We start from the raw sequence: 21,487 nt of genomic DNA, 5'->3' as shown, positions 1-21,487 counted from the left end.
ACACAGATGGGGCCATTGAGGTCATGGGAGTGGGAAAGGTTACCTTAGGAGAGAATATAAAGAAAGAAGAAAAGCCAGGGAAAGTGACAGGAAAGAACTGATCAGCAAAGCAAGAGGAAAACCAAGAAAGTGCACTGTCATGACAGCCAAAGAAAGTATGAGTATCAAGAAGAAGGGATAATCAGTGGACAATGTCCCATGTGGCAGAGAGACTGAAGAGGATAAGGACTGAGAATAAGGCTTTGGGTTTGTCGAGCAAGTCCCTAGTGACTTAAAAGAACAATTTTTATAGAGTGGTTGGAATGGAAACCAGATTGTGAAAGATTAAAAAATTAGTAGAGAGATGAGGTATAGTGGAAATGGCTCTGGATTTGGGCTCAAATCCCAGCCTCATCATTTGTTGGCCTTGTTACCAGTCATATACCCTCTCCGGGCCTGTTTCCTCATCTATAAAATGGATTGCTGTAACTAAAGCGATTCATAAACCTTTAAGTCCCATATAAAAATGATTGTTGAGGAAGTGGATTATAATGAGGGACTGGTGTATATGCAGACTCCATCAGTTTGCTCAGCTGTTGTAACCTTTCCACATTGACATGGTTGCAGAGGAGAAAGGCCCATGAGTTAAAATCTCATTAAAGGAATATAAATTACTTTTACTAGGAATTTGGTGGTGAAAGGAAGAGATGGGGTTGTAACTTGAAGAGTATGCAGGTGCAAAGAACAATGGTTTAGGTTTGAGAAGATCTGAATATAGGATTATAGATATAGGCAGTTAGAGCATTAGACACAGTCAGGGAGACCTGGGTTCAAATACTGTCTCAGCCACTTACTTGCTGTGTAACTCTGAACAAGTCACTTAACCACTCAGCCTCAGTTTCCTCATCCATATAACGGGCATAATAATAGCATGTACCTTCCAGAACCGTTATGAGGATCAAAGGAAATAATGTTTGTGAAACGTTTTTCAAACCTTAAAGTGCAATATAAATGCTGGCTGTTATTATATTCCAATGCCCTAATTTTATATATAAGGAAACAGAGACCCAAGAAGATTATGTGACTTACCCAGAATCAGAGGCAGGTAGCATTAGAGACAGAATCTGAACCCATGCCCTCTGAGTCCACAGTCAGCATTCTTTCCACCATATCCCTGTTTGTGAGCAGAGGAGGGAAGGTGTCAATAGAGTAAGACTGAAAATGCAGGGAGACTGTAGTGAATCAGAGGATCCTGGGGAACAAGATAAAAACAGAGTAGTCACAAGCTGACCTTCCTCCTGTGATGGAACTGCATGCCCCACATGGTCCCATTCATGGCAACACACAGGAAAAGGTCAACCTTGGTAGATGATATGGATGGCATGTGGGACTTGGGGAGAAGTCAGAAGATGAGTGCTTACTTACTTTGAGAAGAGCAAGCTACTTTGCCTCTAATAGGAAGGACTTCTTGTTAATAATAGAACAGGACTTTCAGAGGGCACAACAGAAGCATAAGAAAAAGAGTAGGGCAGGGACACTGGAGAGATTGAGGAATGGGCATATGTGGGACCTTGTACAGAAGGATGGTCAGGAGAGGGAGCATTTGCCTAGGTGATCTGCAGCTCAGAATCAAAGGGATTGGGAAGCCACAGGGTAGTAGATTATCCCACCTTTCACAACAGGAAACATAGTTTTGTCAGAGAAATGGAAATAATAATAATACTTTCATACCTACTTCACAGTATTGTTGTGAGAAGACTTGCAGGCAAACCTTAAAGGACTATAGAAACAGGAGTTGTTATGGTCCCAACAAAATAGAAAAGACTTCTAATGCAGAATGGTCAACTGCTTCTGTGTCTACTGTATCTCTTAATGAAGTTGGGGGAGGGATCATCTTTTTTTTTTTTTAATTGGATCCCTGAAGTATTGGAACTCCATGAAAGTCCGACTCTGAAAGGACAAGGCAGATGGTAATGGAATATATCATCTGAAGAACAGCTTATCTAAGTGAGGTGGGGGGTGGGATGGGAGAAGGGGGAGGAACTAAGAATTTATATAGTACCAACAATGTGCCAGGAACCCTGTGAGAAAAGTGTTATTATCCCTACTTTATAGCTGAGGAAACTGAGGCAAACAGGTGAAATGACTTGCCTATTTTTTTTCATTTTATCAGTTTCCTATGCCCAGGGCACTACCATCCGGCATTACCTATCTCCCAGTGTTGTTGTGAGGATCAAGTGCTTAGCACAGTTCCTGACGCACAGTAAGCACTAAATAAATGTTAGCTATTATTATTAGCTATTATTATCAGACAAGACCAAGGATTGGACTTCTCCTCTTGGTTCTGTCCACTTCATCACCACCTGCACCACCGCCCCACTCCTTGCTCCCACCAAAACCACACACCTCTTTCCACCTTTCTCAGAGAATGATTCATCAGCATTACCTTTCCTACTGTGAAAGGCGGGGCAGCCTATTACCCTGTGGCTTCCAGATTCCTTTGATTCTGAGCTGTAGACTGCCTAGGCAAATGCTCCCTTCCCTGACCACCCCTCTGTACAGGGTCCCACATATGCCCATTTCTGTCTCATCTCTCCAGTGTCTCTGCCCTACTTCTTACCCTTCCACTGCACCCTCTGGAAATCCTATTCTATTATTAACAAGAAGTCCTTCCTGTTACAGTTGCACAGCCCCTTTCCAAATATATCCATGTATGTGTGTGTACATGTATGTGTGTATATGCACAACATACGTATTCGTGTATATCATTGCTTTTAGCCATATTTGTGAAATAACGTCACGGCTGCCACTTGATGCCATAATGAGAGTTACTAGACTAGTCACTTGGTCTCTTGTAGAAATCTTTACTAAAATAATCGATCTTGGTCAATATTTATCGAGATAGGCGTTGGTGCAGTGGGTTGGCCATTGATTCCCAAATATTTTGATGTAACTGTGTTATGTATGTCTCAATGGAATATGTTGATGACTTGTATGAGATATTAATCTGACAAATTCTGATCAATGTCATCTATATTAACTGTGGTCACAGTGAATGGCAGTGAACGTTCGCTCCCTGAAGGCAGTCGTTCTTGCCTTCGTCTCTGAAGCCGCAGTTTGCGGGGCACCCGGTGCGGCTCCACGTCGGCTGCAGTGCGGTGCCAGGGCTGGCGCGGTCCCGGGTCATCATCCCCAGGGGCCCGTGCCAACTTTTGTTGGTTGTTCGTTGTGTCAGACTCTTCGTGGAGCGCTTCTGAGGTCTCTTTTGTCCAAGATCCTGGAGCGTCTGAGGCAAACAGGGTTAAGGGACTTGCTCAGGGTCACACGGGTAGGAAGTGTCTGAGGTCGGATTTGAACTCAGGAAAGAGTCCTCCTGCTGCACTACGGCGCCACCTAGCGGCACCTGGTAACTGTTACACATTGTCCAACCCAGAGACAAACTGAAATAACTACACGTAAAACAAGGGAGGGGAGGAGGCGTTTTGTAAACCTTAATCAAGATGCTGTAGAAATGACAAGAAGCCGTTTTCCTGAGGGAAATTTCCGCGCTGTAAAAGCGTAGCTCACTCCGGATGCCAAAGGACTCCTGCCCCAACAGGACACGGTCCCATAGACAAAGCCCAGGCCCTTCCCTTTCCACTCGCGGGGCCGGGGCGCCCCCACCAGGCCGGCCGAAGGGCTGCCTCCCTAGGCCCCGCCTCCTGTGCGCGCTGCTCATTGGCCCGCGAGGAGAGGAGTGCCGAGAGAGTGGTGTACGGAGAGGCGGGGCTAACGTCAACTGACAGTGCGGAGCGCGCTCCGGAGCGCTGGTAGCCACGCCCCCTCCTCCCCAGCCGGAGAATGCCGAAGGGGGCGGCCCGAGTAAAGTTTGTATTCGAGCTGTGATTGGTCCACGCCCCGCTTTCACGTTGGCGTGGTGACGTCATCCCCTGGGAGGGAAGGTTTGGAGGGAAAGGCGGGAAACGGAGCTATCGGGAGGAGAGCAGGTAATCAGGTAAAGTAAGAGCTGCTGCGCCGCCCTCACTCCCTCCCCTTCTCTCCATCTCCCCCGCTTCCCTCAGTCCTACCCTCGACCTCCTCGCCGCTTCCTTTTTCTTTTCCTCTAGTCTCGGAGTCGGGACTCAGGCCCTGAATGAAGCTGGGAGCTGGGGATGGGGGAGGCGGGGCCCGGCGGGCGGGGGGAGGAGCGATCAGGGTTCCCCTCCCCCACCAGCGGCTTGTTTCCTGCCTAGGCCGACCCTTGGGACTGGACCTTTGATCCAGGTGTTTCCGGGTCGGGCCTCTCCCGGGAAAGTGAGAGCAGCTGGGCGCTTTGGCCGCCGCGTCTCCTTGGAGCTTCCCCGAGGCCCCGCGAGGCAAGGGACGCGTAAGGCCATTTTCCGAGGGGGGCCCGGGCCCGGAGATCGCCCGGCTCGCGAGGGTCCGAGCTGGGCTTGGAGTCGGAGGCCCCCCGCTCACGGCCCAGAGACCCCAGAGGCCGCCTGGTGTGGGGGTGCCGAGCCAGGGCGCGGACCCCAGGTCTGTGAAGGTGCAAGGGGGCATTACCGCTTTGCTTCCGTGTGGTCAGTTTTCGTTGTGACCGGTGCATTTCTTCACCCGGCTCCCCAAGGGCTCTGGGACTCAAAAGGGTCAAGAGCGCCCCTTGGGTCTAGCGGAAAGAGCACGGACCTTAAGGCAGACTGCGGACCGTGGGCCAGCTGTACCTGCTCTGCTGGGAAGGGCCAAGGACGTAGAGTGGGAAGGGGAGACCAGGGCTGCGGCCTGCACCCACCCCACCCCCACCCCCGCCCCCCTGCTGACAGCTCAGTGTTGGTAAGGAGGGCGCCTGAGTCTCCTCGTTTAAGTGAGGCTTAATAGTATGGGGACTAACTTCATATTTATTGCGAAGATCAAACGTAAGACGTATAAATGCGAGCTATTAAAATATTAACTGCCTGGTGTCCTGGGAAAAGTACTGGGTACCTCTAGAGAAATGCAGATTAAATGCCATCAGCCTGGCAAAGATGATTTTTTTTTTAAGTAGAAAGCAAAGAGGCAGATTAGTGTTCTAATGCTGGAGCTGTGAATTGGTCCAGATGTTCTGGAAAGCAGTTCGGAACTTGGCCTTATAAACTACACTGTGTATAGGTTGGCAGCTAGGTGGAGCCGGCAGTAGAGCACTGGGCTTGAATCAGGAAAACCTGAGTTCAGTTTGGTCTCTGACACTTGCTAACTCTGTGACCCTGGACATGTCAGTCTCTTCATCCGGCACAGTGAGGATAATAATAGCACCTACCTCTCAGGGTTGTTGGGAGGTTCAGATGAGATAAGAATTGTAAAGTGCTTGGCACACAGTAAACACTACATAAAGGTTAGCTATTATTGTTACTCTTTGATCAAGCAGTACCACTACTAGGCCTGTACCCCAAATTTCATTATGGCTAAACAAATTGTGGTATATTATTATACTGTAACGAAATGGTTTCAGAGAAAAATGGAAAGACCCTTCTGATCTGATTTAGAGTGAGCAGAACTAGGAGAGCAATTTATACAATGACAACAACATTATAAAGAAAAATACTTTGAAAGATTTTAGAACTCTGATCAATGATACACTGAGTCCAATAAACTGAAGATGAAAATATCCCTACCCCCTTCCAGGAGGGTGATGGACTTAAAATGCAGAATGAAGCAGATTTTTGGACTTGGGCAATGTGGAAATTTCTTGTGCTGGACTAGATATATTTACTACAAACTTTTTAGAAAATTGGACACTAAGGCAGGTGGAGTGGTAGAGAAAGATAATAAGTTATTTTTAAAAATAATTGGGGAGAGCACAGGATTTGGGATCAGAGAACTTGCATTGAATTCCTTCTCTTAATACCTGTGTGACTTTAGGAAAGTTATATCTCTAAACCGCAGTTTGCTTATCTGTAAAGTGAGGGGGTTGGGTGAAATTATCTCTGGAGTCTTTTTTAATCTCCAAGCCCAGTCATGCTAAGTCATTTCACCTCCCTGATGTTCAGTTTCCTTATCTGGGGTAAGACCTCAAGGAGTTGTGAGGAAAGTGCTTTGTAAACTGTTACGTAAATGTGAGCCATCATATTTATTATTATGTGATGGAAGGCATACTTTAATGTATTCACTGGGTTTCAGATTTCAAAAAATGACAGAAGAGACAGATTTCACTGAGCAAGACTCTGATGGAGGTAGTGATGAGGTGGTACTAACTCCTGCAGAACTTATTGGAAATCTGGAGCAGGTAAGCATCCCAAAGAGAACCCTGCACTAAACCTTAGTTTTATTACGTACTCTTATTTGTAGAATCTAGAGATAACAGGAACAGAATCAAGGCTAATCTCAACAGCACAGGGACCCAAAGTGTGCTCTAATATCTAACAAAATCTTTCAACTCCCCATTGCCGCACTAAAGGAAGTCTTACTCCCTACTGATGGTAATAGTAGGGAACACCTTTGTACATGTTTGAAGAATCAGTTAAAGAGAAGCAGAGACCTAGTATGTTTTGTTATTTGGTAAGTGCAGAAGCAGAGCTGTAGAGAACTTAAGAGCTCCTACACCCTGGCCTTTATAACCATCCAGCTTGCAGGTCTATAGGCCAAATGCATTCAGCTCACCTGAGTTTTTTATCAAAAACTTTTACCTGATTTCCTAGCATACAGAAACTAATAGGGTAGTAGGATCTAGCCATTCAGTTACTGTTTATCTGACTGCTGTCAAGCATCAAGCTACCAGGCTTGTATTGATTAGTAATTGTAAAGCACTTATGCAGAATATACACATGGATTTCTCATTATGTGGCCTACTCTTGGAAAAACTTGGTCATCTTTTAACATCTATCATTCTTTTTTAATATCTGTTGTGGCTTGCTAGAGAGAACTGGGGATAGGAAAACAGTGCCAAACTGTCCTTTTTTCTTTAAAAGAAAATTGGCAGTCTTTTGTTTCCTCTCATATGTTTCCCATAAGCTCTTTTCCCCACTGTTCTTCTTTTGGAACTATTTCTGTACCTCTTCCTCTTACCTTTTTAAAAAATTCGTCCTACTGCCTTCTTCTTTATCAGATGACCCTCTCCTGAGTGCTCACTTTTTTCCTCTTCAGTGTCCTTTATCCCTTCCTAATCTTTTTCTCACTATAAACCTAATCATAACTAGTATATTACTGCTCCTATAATTTTATTTTTTGTGATTCCATACCTTTATCTTCAGCTCCAGCCTCTCTCCTGATCTGTATTTCCTTCTGCCTAGTGCATACTGGGACCTTAAAGTCAGCATGTCCAATTAGTCTTGCCTCCTTCCTCCAAAATGTGCAGTTCTTGCTCTCCTGAGTTCTGTTAGTGATACTATACTACCTGTCACCAGAAATCTTATCTTCAATGCCTTTTCCTTTGATATCTGTACTAAGTTATTTAGGGAGTCTTGTTAATTCTGCCTCTGAAATGTCTCTAGCATCTTGCCATTACTATAATTTAGACCCTCATTCCTTGTCTTACTATTCAAAGCAATGAAAAGAGCACATGTACTGGAGTCAGAAGGTTCAAATCCATCTTTAACATCTATTACATACCTGTGACCTTAGACAATTCACACAACCTTCCTGGGCCCTAGTTCTCTTAATATATATGAGTTTGCCTCCAAGGTTCCTTCCAGCTCTAGAGCTATGATCCTATGAACTGGTAGCTTGATTTCCAGTCCATTCTTCAACTGCTGCCACATTATCTTAATGTGCAGTTCTAGTCACATCATTCCCTTTTTAAAAGGATTCCAGTGGCTCTCCATTGCATTCCGACTAAAATTTATTCTCCTTAGCTTGGTATTCAAGTTTTTCTGTAATCTGACTCTCTTTCCCACCATATCTTATCATTTCCCTCTACAGTCAGTCCTTACCACCTCCCGTATGCATTTTACACTTGACCAACTCTTTCCTTTTATCTTTGCTGTTCCCCTAAGCCCAGAATAATAACATTGTTCTACTTCCCTCATCCTATTTCTCTAGTTAAAAGCCTTCTATCCATTAAAGCTTAGCTTAAATACCATCTCTTTCATATAACTTTCTCTCGTTCCTACCCTCCAACCCCCAAGCAGACATGATCTTCTCTTAGTGTTTTAATTTCCTCATATGATTGCACATTCCATTGGCAGAGATTTAGGTCTTATTTGGCTTTGCTTTTCTCTTCATGTCTATCATACTGCATTGATATTCAGATCTCTGACTTTATCAATGTAAGTACTACCTCCACTAAATCAGATTCAACTTTTACCATCTTACCAGTTATCATTTCCTGGTAAAGTTTTCTGGTAATGAGCCTCATTCACCCACACATTGGGCCTATCATTAAAATCTATGAAACTTGGTCCAAGTTTCCAAATCTTGTGGCATACTCAGTGGCATAGTTTTCGAGAATCCAGTGTCATTTCTAGCCATGGTGAAGCAGGGAAGTGGGACTTACGGTTGAAGTTGCATATAATAGAGCCTTCAGTAAATTGTTTGTTGAATTGAATAAAAAAAAACTCTTAAAGAAACACGTTTTAAAAATCACTTTTCTTTTTATTTTATGCTTGAATGTATCTTCCTAGACAATAAGCTATTTTTGGATAAATTTCATCTTTTTGCTTAATTTGATAAATTTGTAATACTATTATAGACCACCACAAGTACTTGATAAATTCTTAGGGAGTGTTGATAAGCATTTATGGACATAATGTTTATTAATAGTGTTCATTAGAAGACTAGGAATCCAGTTAAGAAAAAGGCAAGAAATTGGGTCTATTCTTCATATAATCCACAAGCTAAATAAAATTTTAATCATTCCTTGTAATAGAAAAATCCATGTAGATATTCATAGTCAACTGTGTATGGTCAAGTATATGAATGTAGACCAACCATGCTAAGTGTCTCTTAGGACAGAATTAAGACTTCTATCTTAGTGAATGAATGAGCATATTTGGGGGGTGCAATGTGATCCCTGTCACATTCTTAGGCCTTTAAAAAATTATTTAACTTTTCATTCTGTTTTCTTACAAGTAAAACCTGCTAATAATAGCCATTTCCTATTCACATCGTAAGGATATTGAGGAAGATAAATGAAAAAATGTTTCTAAAATTCTTTGAACTTTATGAATCAAAAGATGTGTAAATGTTCAAACTGTTATTTCAACTATGATAACAAGAATAGTACCACCACTTCATGATAGGACATGCCAGCTTATCAGGAAATGTTACCAGTACATAAATATCTAGAGGTATAAGTTTTGTCACTATTACTTGGTGAGGTAGTACCTTGTCAAGAGTAAAAGGTGATGTATTTTTGAAGTAAATCGTCATTGTTGCGTATGCCAAATGTGAAATCAGTGAACCCAGCTTACAAGCCAAAACCAGGAGAAAAAGTAAAATCCATCCAAGCATTCTTTGAATATAGTTTTGTCTTCATAGTATATCCAATAATTTCAACTGCTAGAAAAATAAGAGTTTTTTTGTATAAGAACTCTATGATTTTCATGGTGTCGGGGCTTATATACAGCTTCAAAGTTGCTTCTACTCCTCTGTGACTGTCAAAGTGACTCTCTCATGAGTACTCATGTTATGGTGCTTTCTTCCATAGGCCTGGCTAAATGAAAAATTTTCCCCTGAGCTACTAGAAAACAAGTGTGAAATTGTAGAATGTGTCATGGAGCAGCTGGATCATATGGTAAGACCTTCCAGTTTCAGGATGTAGAAGAGGAGAAAGCAAGATGGGTTTGGTTAGTATAATTAACCTTGGCTGGGGTTGCTTTCAGAATATCTTTGGCAAAAGGGCAGAATAGCATCAAAGATCTGATATTTAGCTATTTCCAAACTAGTGTTTATGTCCTTCCACTTCTGTCTCTGTTTCCTCTGTCATCATCTTTAAGATTATTTGTTTGGGAATATCTGCCATTGTCAATTATTAGAAGTGTGACTCATTTCTTTCTGATGATGCCAGGGTTTCAGAATTTGTAAAAATAAATTCAGTCCCAAAGCAAATGCAGACTTGAGGCATTTGCAGCTTTCTGATTCTCTGCCTGAAAAAAGCTTCCTGTGTCCTAGAATGCAGAAGTGTTTTAAATACAATACTGTTTTTCTTTGTAGACTACAAGTAGCCAAAGATATCTTTACATTTAGTAATGGATGTTTTAATTAGAATTTGTTCTTCAATAGGAAAAGAATCTCAGAAGAGCAAAGAAGGGTGATTTGAAGGTTAGCATCCACCATATGGAGGTAGAAAGAATCCGCTACGTCCTCAGCAGCTACCTGCGGTGTCGACTGATGAAGGTTAGATATTAAGATATCTTCTTTAAGTCAATTTTTGGTATAGCAAGGGTCCATAAAGAGTACTTTATAATCTGTGAAAGTCCTCAGAAGCAGAAAGTGCTGTTGATGGGGGAAAAAATTCAGGTTTTCTAGGAAGTAAGGATTCAAAGATAAAGATTTTTATGAAGAAAGTAGAATAGAAGGTGGTAGTTATTTGCACTAAAGGAAAGGGGAGTGGATTTGATTTATTTAAGTAGAGGAGAAGCACGTTTGAAAAATTAAATGGGATTTACCATACAGTAGAGATCAAGTAGACCATGAGACAGTTTTGACTAGAGAATTGAACATTTCAGATAAAATAAGAAATGTCCAATAGCATAGTCAATCTTCTGAGCCCTCTGGTCATCTAGATTATGTTGATGCCAATAAAAATAAATAAAACACTTTAAGAAGATTCTGATGTTACCAGTTATCCCTCTCAGTGACCAAAAAAGTTTTCAGTTGTTACAGGCATATATGTAGTTTATTGAAGGTTAATGTTGGACATTTTATTTCTGATAGACATGATAAATTGAGCTATGTCTATCTTTGAAAAGAGGGTTATTTGATAGTGGACACTTGGTGAATAATAACTTTTCTTCTCCGTGGCAGATAGAGAAGTTTTTCCCTCATGTCCTTGAAAAGGAAAAGACACGTTCTAAAGGAGAACCTTCCATTCTCTCTCCAGAAGAATTTGCCTTTGCCAAAGAGTGAGTGACCAGTAAGTCATATGATCTCAGAATTGGAAGGAATTTTGGAAGTCATCTAGTCTAACCCTTACCCAATATGTGTCCTGATTAAAACATACAGACAGATGGTCTTCCAGATTGTACTTGAAGAAATACCTTCACTGATGAAAAAATTCATAGTGGTTAGGCTACTAATAGACTCATTACTTTACCAAGTCAACCCATTCTATTTTTGAATTTTTTTCCTCTATTGAATTGAAATCTACCTCCCTTTAACTTTTACCCATTGGTTCTGGTAATTTACCCTGTAAACTGAGCAGAACAAGTTCAATTCCTCTTTCACAGGACAAGCTTTCAAAAATTTGAATATAACCATCATGTCCCCAAATAAGTCATCTCTTCTCCATCCTCCAGTCCTCATGCTTTAACTGATTCCTTGATGGTATGAGTTGAGTTGAAAAATCAGAGTTCTCATATTATCCTACTACTCTTACCTATTTTTTGCTACTTCAGTAGATTCTGTGTGCTTATAGTACTCCCTCTACTGGTGTAGAATCTCAAGGATGGAAAGGACCTCAGAGGCCAGCTAGTTGGACCCTTTTTCTGAAAAATATCTCCTTTACATTATACTTGACATATAACCTCAAATGAGGGGCAACTCACTATTTCCCAAGGTAGCCTATTCCACGTTTGGATAGATACAATAGTTGGGAGGTTTTTCCTTACATTAAGCCTGAATTGGTGTCTGAAATTTGTTAGCCTTTAGTTCTGCCTGCTATAGCCAAGCATATTTTCTTTCCATTTGACATCTCTTTAAGTAATTAAAGGTAGTTCTCATGTCCACCCTAAGTCTTCTCTAGGCTAATAGTATTAACTTGAAGAACTAACAGTAGAATTTAGCTTTATAGAGGCAGTTGATGGTTCAGTGGATAGAGCAGTACGCCTATATTCAGAAAGACCTGAGTTCAGATCTGGCCTCAGACACTTAACTTTGTGTGACTCTGGGTAAGTCACTTACTCTCTTATTCTGTAAAATGGAGATAACAATAGTGCTTATTACCTCCCAGTGTGGTTATGGGGATCAAATGCGATAACATTTGTAAACAGCACTTAGTACAGTGCCTAACACATAGTTGCCTTTATAGAAATGTTTATTCCCTTCTCTATAGTTTAAAAACTATTTCCTGAAGATTTTGCCTTCCCCTTGTCTGTCACTATTACTATCGATACCAGAGGCTGTACAGTGTGGAGTGCCATTTTCTATTTCTTATGTTTCATAGGTTTCCATGGCCAAAGAATATATTATCTTGTTTACAGCATACTGGTGGAAAACCTTTGCATACTTAGTTAGTCTTGTCCTTGGACAATAGACATAATCTATTGCCAGCTCTGCACCTGAAACTTTTCATTTTGGTAGAACTTTTCAAAACTTGACTGTTCTGGCATAACTTTTGAGATCCTACTGTCCCCTCCACCTTTTTTTTTTCTTGTCTTTTTTTTTTTCTGTTGAGACTGGCTCTCTCACACTCCATGGCTACTTGTGGACCTGCTCCCACTACTGGATTCATATAGAAGATTGACCTTGTTTCCAGCCTAGGAATCTGGGTTGGTTTGCCTCTTCAAACTAGAGGCCAGTTGCTCCCAGGGGCTTCACACATTAGTACCAGACTAAGTGCAGGTACCCAACTGGCAGCTCAGAGCTCCCTGTCACAAGTGATCCATCAGTCTCAGCCTCCCCAGGAGCATATACCACCACAATTAGCCCTCATACACATCTTGAGGGATTTGTGGAGTATTTTGTTGCTTTTTCTCTCCTGAAATTTGGTGCTCAGAGCTGTGTACAATATTTTAAATGTAGTCTGAACCAGAGAGGTTAGGCTGAACCTATCAGCTCCCTAGTTCTAGAAACTGATACTTCATGGACCTGGTAAGCTTTACTCCCACCAATTTTGTGAAATAAGTACTTCTGTGAAAGCAGCCTAAGATTCAGTCAGTCACCTTTTTAATCATCCCATAATACATTTGAGCTTGGAGTCTATTAAAACCCAGACTTGGTAGAGAGGGGTTTAAAAAATGAACTGCTTTTTAGCCAGCTCTCCCCCATCTTGTACTGTTGATATTTCGAGCTCCAGTCCCAGACTTCGTATTTATCTCTGTTAAATTGCATATTATTAGTTTGATTCTCCATTCCAACCTACCAAAATCTTTTTGGACCTCAAGTCTGTCATCTAGTATATTACCTCAAATCATGTTATTTGTATGGTCAGAATACTGAACGGAACCAGACTGAAAACATGGGGTATCATTGCCCCTTTGGTCATTTACATACTTTGACTTGAGGTCAAATCTGTTAACCTGTTTCACATCCAGCTAACTGTTCTATAATCTAGTTTAACTCTCTACACATAAGGATATTGTGAGAGTCTGTTGAATGCCTTGTTGAAATTCAGATATACAATGAGTGTAACATTTGTTTAATCTACCAGTCAAGTGATGAGGTCGGAAAAGAAAACGAGTTTTAGTATGACTTCTTTTTGAGGATATTAGCAAGCATATATTAAAGTACTCAGTGATAGACCTAATGCTAAATCCTGGAGACACAAAGAAAGGCAAAAACACATTCCCTGCCCTCAAGGAGTATACATTTTAATGGGAGAGACAACATGCCAACAAGCTTATACATTAAAGAGAAATATATATACGTATATATATATTGCAAATATTGAGGAGTCCACACTAATTGGTAGTGATCAGTATTCCTTAAATCTTCATAACCCTCTCCTTTACTGCTGGAATTTCACCAGATATGAATTCTAGCTCACATTTCTGTTGCATTCCATCTTTCGCAACACCTCTCCTGTTTTCCACATTTTCTCAGAAGTCATTGACAAGAGTTTAGCAATTAGATCTACAAGTTCTTTGGATATTCTAGGATACATTGCAATTTATCATGGCCAAATGACCTGAACTTGCTAAAGGTAGGTCATTTTCCTCAGTCCTAAGACTCATTTTCTCATTGGCCTTTTCAATTTTGTCCTTCCTGTTCTGAGGATCATTCTTATTACCGTGTTCAGTTCTACCTTATCTCCATTCATAATTGTCATCTCATCAACCCTAAGAAGTAATCCATTTTCTTTTATCTTCTTGTTCTCTATATAACTTAAACACTCCTTTTTGTTTTTAATAATCATTGTTTGACTTGACTGGATTTTATACCGCCCTAAAGTTATCTTTTTAGAATAATGCCACCCTATTTTATCCTTCAGTAACCTTCCCTTCCAACCTTGATGCTCGATGTGTCAGAAGGTAACCTGGCTAATCAGACAAAGGTTTTGGGGAACTCTGAAGCCCTGTTACATATCCAGGGAGTACATTTATTTTACATTGCAGTTCTTTCCTACTACCTACATCATAAGAGTCAAAATTTGCATATTTCAGATACATGGCCAACATGGAAACCTATCTGAAAAATGTGGCCTTAAGGCACATGCCTCCTAATCTACAGAAGGTAGATCTCCTAAGGTCAGGTAAGTGACTTTCCAAGAATAAACAATGAAAAATACTTGCTTCTCAACATCTTGTGATCTCTCTTTTTTTTTCCCACAACAAAAGCAAAAAAAAAAAAAAATCAAGGAAATTATCAGAAATTTTTGTCTAACTATACATCAATAAAATGAAAACTTAAATAGATGCCATTAGAAAAAAATAATAAAATGCCCAGATTAATAGAACAAGAAATGGAGAATTTAAATAATCTAATTGCAGAAACAGAAACTGAGTAAGTCACAAATGAACTTTCAAATTAAAACGTCCTCTCCCCAGTCCCTCCTGTTTTCCTGTTGAATTTGATGTATTTATATACCAAATCTTGTGTGTGTTCTACTGTCCTTTGGCCAGTTCAGATGAAAGAGAAGTTCAAGTGATGCCTCTCCCCCAGCCCTCATTAAAGATCCATTTTTTTCCCTCCTACTTTTTCTGATCAAGTTATTCTTGCTTAAAGTCCTCTTTTGCCTTTTGTAGTATTATACTCCAACTCCTCTTCTCCTTTATGGTGGTAACTGCCAAATCTTACGTGATCCTGACTGTGGCTTTGTACTTGAACTCTTGCTCTCTGGCTACTTGCAGTGTTTTGTTTTGTTTTGTTTTTCTTTAACCAAGATTTGTAAATGATATTATTGCAAGTTTTCATTTTGGGGTTCCTTTCAAGAGGTAACCAATGGATTCTTTTCATTTTCACTTAGCTGTCTGATTCTAATAGATCTAGACAATGACTTCTTGAAATCCATGTTCCTTTTTTCTCATGGTTTTTAGAGAATGTATCTCCTTAGCCTATTTTCCAGGTTGTTTTACTAGGCAGGGAATGGGCAGGTACCAGGCATTTATTAAGCACTGACAGTGTGCTAAGCATTTTATAAATATCTTATTTGATGCTCACCTGGGGCTCTGGGCTCTCACTTGCTCGGTTCTGCTGGACTCCTGTCCTGGGTTGATATGCCCGAGATTCTGCAGTGTGGGCCACTGCCTCAGACCACCTGGGGCTTCCTGCTCAGCCCTGCCATGGTGGGTGCGCTAGGACAGCTTGTGCGCTGTGCGCGGTGTGTTCCTCCAGCCCCGTGCAATTCATCCTTCGTGGCGACCTTCCCGCCTGTCCTGGGCTGTGAATCTGCCACAGTCTGTCTCCTACTGGATTCTGCCCCTCCAAAAATCAGTTCAGATTTGATGCTCACAGCAGTCCTGAGAAGTAGATGCTGTTGTTGTCCCCATTTTACAGCTGCGAAAACTGAAGCATACAGATTATGCAACTTACACAGTGTCACACAGCTATTAAATGTCTGAAGATTTGAACTCGGGTCTTCCTAATTCTAGGCCATAGGCTACTGCATTGCTTTATTGCTGTCCCCAACCCATAGCTGGAAGGCTCTGCAGGTTCAGAGGGACAGAGTTATAAGCTTATGCTTGGTTGACTCTACGCCGTTATTATTTAACTGGAAATGGGCTGAGTCCATGATCGTATCCCACAACTAAAGTGTCAGATACTTATTACCTTTCAGAAAAAACCTAGTACTAATTTTCTCTCCTTTCTCAATAGCCTATCATCAGTATTTGAAAAGTCAGAGAACAGAATAGAATAGAGTGGGCATTCCAAGCTGAGAAATGGTGCAGAGGCAAGAATGCACATGGCACATGGGGCTTTTTCTAGGCTCCATTTGCATTATTCTCCTGTATCATTAGGATTGATTGGTAATTCTCATGTTTAATTATAAGACAAGGTAATGCTCACCTCTATCTGCCTAGTCATGTTTTTAAAATAAGAACAATTTTATACATTTTTTTTTGCATAATGCTATATTTTTGAAGTCATTGGACTAATTCTCATTTGTACCAGCTTTTTTCTCAAATCTGGCAAAACTGAGTATTTTCATATTTTACCATCATTGCTGATTTGGATGGGAAGTGCTATCCCATAAGTGTTTTAATTTGATCTTCTGTGAGCATAATTTTGGGCAGGTCTTGACTCAGGCTCTTTAATGGTGTGTGGGTATATGTGTAAATACACACACATGTATATATGTGTATGTATTTATACATGTGTGTATGTATACACATGTACATATATACATGTGTGTGGACACATACATACTTGTTCTGCTTTTAAGAGCATCCACTATTTCATGGATATTTTCATCATCAAATTTCTATAAAGTTGATTTTCACGTATATTTTCTTGAATTCCTTATTCAGCTATCTTTTCTGTGGCAGATCTTCCTTTAGTCATTCTGAACCATTCTGAAGGTTCTTTGAGAATGTCTGTTCTCTGTTTTATAGGTGTAGTTATTGTAGTCTTATTTCCTTCTGAATATTTCTCCTGTTTTTACCCTACACCATTTTCTTCATTGTATTTGGGACATTTTTGCTTTGATTTTTTTCTCTTATTTTTCTTGGAAATTGTTTCCTGTGAGAGGGTTTCTTTTCCTTCTCATTTTTTATTTGGCATTGTTTTAAGGGTGAAAGGGGACTGGAGTCTCAAACATTTGCTTATATCTTTTATAGTACCTAGTACCAACAGTGCTCAGTAAATGGTTTTTGTTTTTTGGGGTTTTTTAGTAGTAGTTTTCTCCAATTATATATCAAAACAATTTTGAACATTCCTTTTTTACAGGATTTTGAGTTCCCAATTTTTCTCCCTCCCTTCTCTTCTCCTTTTCTAAAGTAGTAGGCAATTTGATATAGGTTATATACGTGCAATTAGGTAAAACATATTTCCATATTAGTCATAGTTGTGAAAGAAGAAACAGATCAAAAGGGGAAAAAAAGCGTGCCAAAAATAGAGTGAGAAAAAGTATGCTTCAAAGTCCCTCAGTTCTTTTTGAGGATGTAGATAACATTTTCCATCATGAGTCGTTTGTACTTGTCTTGGATCATTGTATTACTTAAAAGAGCTAAGTCATTCATAGTTGATCATCACACAGTGTTGATACTGTATACAGTGTTTTCCTGATTCTGCTCATTTCACTTTGCATTAGTTTGTACAAGTCTTTGCAGGTTTTTCTGAAATCTGCCATTTCTTACTGCACAATGGTATTCCATTACATTCATATACCACAACTTGTTCAGCCATTCTCCCAGTTGATAGGCATCCTTTCAGTTTCTAATATTTTGCCACCACAGAAAGAGCTGCTATAAACATTTTTGCACATGTAGATCCTTTTCCCTTTTTTATGATCTCTTTGGGATACAGACATAGTAGTGAATAGTGCTCGATCAAAGGGTATGCAGTTTTATTGCCTTTAGGAGCATACTTCCAAATTACTCTCCAGAATGACTGGATTAGTTCACAACTCCAACAGTACATTAGTGTCCCAATTTTCCTATATCCTCTCCAACATTTATCATTTTTCTGTCTGATAGGTGTGAAGTGGTACCTCAGAGTTGTTTTAATTTGCATTTCTCAAATCAAAAATGATTTAGAGCACTTCTTCATATGACTATGCATAACTTTGATTTCTTCTGAAAATTGCCTGTTCGTATCCTTTGACCATTTATCAACTGGAGAATAGCTTGTATTATAAATTTGACTCCGTTCTCTAAATATTTGAGAAATGAAACCTTTATCAGAGATACTTGCTATAAAAATTGTTTCTCAGGTTTTTGCTTTCTTTCTAATCTTGATTTCGTTGGTTTTGTTTGTGTAAAAATTTTTTATTTTAATATAATCAAAATTAACCTATTTTATATTTTGTAATGCTCTCTATCTCTTGTTCGGTCATAAATTCTTCCTTTTTCCATAGATCTGACAAGTAGATTATTCCTGACTCTTCTACTTTGCTTACAGTGTCACTCTTTATGTCTAAATCATGTGCCCATTTTGAGTTTGTCTTGGTATATGGTGTGAGATGTTAGTCTACACTTAGTTTGTGGGTTTTCCCAGCAGTTTTTGTCAAACAGTGAGTTCTTATCCCAGAAACCAGGATCTTTGGGTTTATCAAACATTAGGTTACTATGGTTGTTTATTTCAGTAAATACTTGTTGAATGAGTGTGCGAACTGTATGTGGAATGTGGGAAGGATATTTTTTCATATTGTCTTCATTAGACTTTGTCTTCCTTTTTCATACTATTTATTATTCGTTGTTTTTCTGGCAGTTCCCAAGCCTGATTTAGATTCATATGTGTTTCTGAGAGTGAAGGAAAGGCAAGAAAACATTTTGGTGGAGCCCGAGACAGATGAACAAAGGTAGGTAACTTAGTTATCACAGTAACAGAGTCATATTCTTAAGAAAAACACTCATGTTCTATTCTTCCTACAAATCTGTTTTTTTTTTTTTCTTTCAGTGAATATGTAATTGACTTGGAGGAAGGCTCTCAGCACTTGATCAGATACAAAACCATTGCACCTTTAGTGGCTTCTGGAGCTGTACAACTGATTTAAAACTAAAAAGAACTGGTGCTAAATGAGGCCATTGAAGAAATCGCTGGAATATCTTGAAGAACTAATCTGTTTTTGTTTATGACATGTTTTTGCAGCTATCTCAAATTTTATTTCAATAGGGCTAACGGACTCTACGGGACTAAGGCAAAAATTCTAATTGTAAATCTCCTCTTCTGCTATTTTTCCCTTTGTCAGCAGGTGGGGCCATTGCTCTCTTTATTCTGAATGTAAGACAACAGTTCTTTCCTTTGGATTATCAGGGACTGTTTACCAAATGTGTGCTAAGTGGTAGTGTTTACACCTGTACAAAGGCATTATAACTTGTAGATAGGGAGAATGAGTGTATTTTGAGGCTAGTAGGATTGTTTTATTTTGTATTACTTTCTGGACTAGCTCAATATAATTAGACTGTGTTACACAATATAACTAGACTAAGCTGCACGACATAACTAGACGTATGTAGACATTGAGGTGCTTAAGCCCATTCTTTTGTGAAAGTATCTTTTGCAAGTTACAATAATGTATCCACAATCAAAAATATTTCTAATATGCTCAACTAAGAACCTTAGAAAAAGTAATAGAGTATTATATGTTACATTTCTGTAGAAGAAATTACTGGAAAAGGCATAATTATTTTGTTGCAAGACTAAAGCACTTGAGCAACTTTGACTAGCTCTAATTTAGATAGTCTGGCTACCTTTTATTGATGCTTCACTATCATGGGAATATCAGGTAACCAATATCATGAAGTAGCAGCTTTCTAAGCCAGTTGTGCTCTTACCTTTAAAGTTTTTATAGAAGTTTATATTTTCTAAAGTGCTATGACATTTAATTTGGCCTTCACAGCCACCTTCTGAGGTAGCTAGGACAGGTACTCCCGTATGAGATATGTTAACCAAACAGAGAAGCTGACATGCCTGTTACAGCTAGTTAACAATAGACTTGTGTCTACAGTCCATGTCTCTTGACTCTTACTAGTTGTAGGCTCTGCTAACTAGCCAAGTCAAGACTTTTCTCTTAGATCTAAATGTCAATTTCTGTCCCGCTCGGGTCAGACTGCATGTAACTGGTTTCCACTAAAGCAGATTGCCACACTTCCTGGGGTAATTCTGAAGATGATGATTTAGAAGCCCAAAACAAGAGTAAAAAGGAAGCTGCATTTCAAAATGAAGTCGGATCGGAAATGATATGGCATAGCTGAGCTGTTGCTTCTAAAGTGGAATGGAAGGGAAGAGTTGGGGTGAATTTTTCAGTCACTGTTATAATCACCGGAGGTATGATAAGGTTCACTGCGTCATTTTCTCAGCAGTCACTGGTGACAAGTTTCTTTCTGGAACGAGTGCATTTGATATGATTCACAACCAGAAGCTTTGGCAGCCTCATACACACAGTCTGTCATAAGGGAAGGAGGGATTTTCTGCCCTTCTGAAAGGGGTTTTCATGGAGGACATTTTAGTCATTTTCTCAGTACTGGGTAACTTATAATGAAACTCAGACTTTTTTTTACCTGCCACTGTCTTGGCTGCCAACCATGTCTTAATGTTGAACTTTTGTACAATTCTGTGATATATGAAAATGTAATGATGGAAGTAATGAGTGATTTTTTAAAAAGAAATATACCAAGGCTTACACATCCATCTGAGTGTTTTCATTCCAAGTAGTCACCATGAAAGGCTATCTATTTTAATGTTGCTGTTATTGTTCAGTCATCTCAGTCGTGTCCAACTCTTTGTGACCCAATTTGAGGTTATCTTGGAGTGGTTTGCCTTTTCTCCAGCTCATTTTACAGGTGAGAAAACTGAGGCAAACAGGGGACATTGACTTGTCCAGGATCCCACAGCTAGTAAGTGTCTGAAGTCATATTTGAACTCAGGAAGAGGAGTCTTCCTGATTCCAAGCCCACTACTCCACTTAATGTTGCTACCATTAGCAAAACATTTTTTGGAATTGTCTTCATTGACAATTTATGAACTACATTAGCATTCTATTTATAGCCATTTCTCCTAAGCTTTACAACTAGAAGGAACCTTTGAGTTCTTCTAGTCAAACTCATTTTACTAAGACCAAATAAATCACTTGCCCAGAGTAACACAGGTAGTTTGAAACTCGTTTTCTGACTTCAAATCCAGTTTTTTTTTCTAATATTCACACTATTACCCCTTCATCATGTCATTTATCAGAAACTTGTATTATCCAACCAAGTCATCGTCCAACTAGCATTTCCCACTACAAAGTTATCCATGATTTTTTAATTGCCACATTTGATGGCCTTTTCTCAGTCTTGATCTTTCTTGGCCCTTAGCAGCAATTGACACTATCATTCACCTTCTAGGTACTTCTGTGAGTTTTTGTAACACTCCCTTCTTCTGGTTCTAACCACTTTCCAGTTTCCTTTGTTAGTTCATTAATGCCGTGCCCACTATCCATGGGTGTTCACAAAGGTTCTGTCCTAGGTCCTCTTTTCCCTTCCCTTTACATCAGTGGTTCTTAATCAGTAGTCCGTAGAACCCTCAGGGTAGATAGGATAGATTTCAAGGCATTCATGAATTTGAGTGGGGAAAATTATATCTGTATTTTCACCAGCCT

The 21,487-nt window shown here is 39.8% G+C and overlaps 1 protein-coding gene across 3 annotated transcripts; it reads left to right on the top strand.

Moving 5' to 3' along the window:
- The first annotated feature begins 3,387 nt into the window (after nt 1-3,387).
- On the top strand, nt 3,388-20,538 carry GINS4 (GINS complex subunit 4). Of its 3 annotated transcripts, none has more exons than XM_072635096.1 (8): nt 3,388-3,973; nt 6,115-6,220; nt 9,578-9,664; nt 10,153-10,266; nt 10,897-10,994; nt 14,412-14,500; nt 18,616-18,706; nt 18,805-20,538. In XM_072635096.1, exons 2-8 carry the CDS (start codon nt 6,125-6,127, stop codon nt 18,899-18,901), a joined length of 672 nt encoding a protein of 223 aa, XP_072491197.1. In that variant the 5' UTR covers nt 3,388-3,973; nt 6,115-6,124; the 3' UTR covers nt 18,902-20,538. The 3 variants fall into 3 exon arrangements, with proteins under 3 accessions (XP_072491197.1, XP_072491198.1, XP_072491196.1); XM_072635097.1 differs by lacking the exon at nt 3,388-3,973 and adding an exon at nt 4,416-4,497; XM_072635095.1 differs by lacking the exon at nt 3,388-3,973 and adding an exon at nt 4,651-4,791.
- The last annotated feature ends 949 nt before the right edge of the window (nt 20,539-21,487 follow it).

The sequence above is a fragment of the Notamacropus eugenii genome, chromosome 1 (genome assembly GCF_028372415.1).
Source record: "Notamacropus eugenii isolate mMacEug1 chromosome 1, mMacEug1.pri_v2, whole genome shotgun sequence".
NCBI lineage: Eukaryota > Metazoa > Chordata > Mammalia > Diprotodontia > Macropodidae > Notamacropus > Notamacropus eugenii.
This window is presented reverse-complemented; position numbering and strand designations above follow the sequence as displayed.

Bases quoted from the DNA above. Each gene is read 5' to 3' on its own strand.
- GINS4 (XM_072635096.1), top strand. From the start codon at position 6,125: ATGACAGAAGAGACAGATTTCACTGAGCAAGACTCTGATGGAGGTAGT. The intron at 6,221-9,577 runs GTAAGCATCCCA...TTTCTTCCATAG, and splicing joins TTATTGGAAATCTGGAGCAG to GCCTGGCTAAATGAAAAATT. The intron at 14,501-18,615 runs GTAAGTGACTTT...TTTTTCTGGCAG, and splicing joins GGTAGATCTCCTAAGGTCAG to TTCCCAAGCCTGATTTAGAT.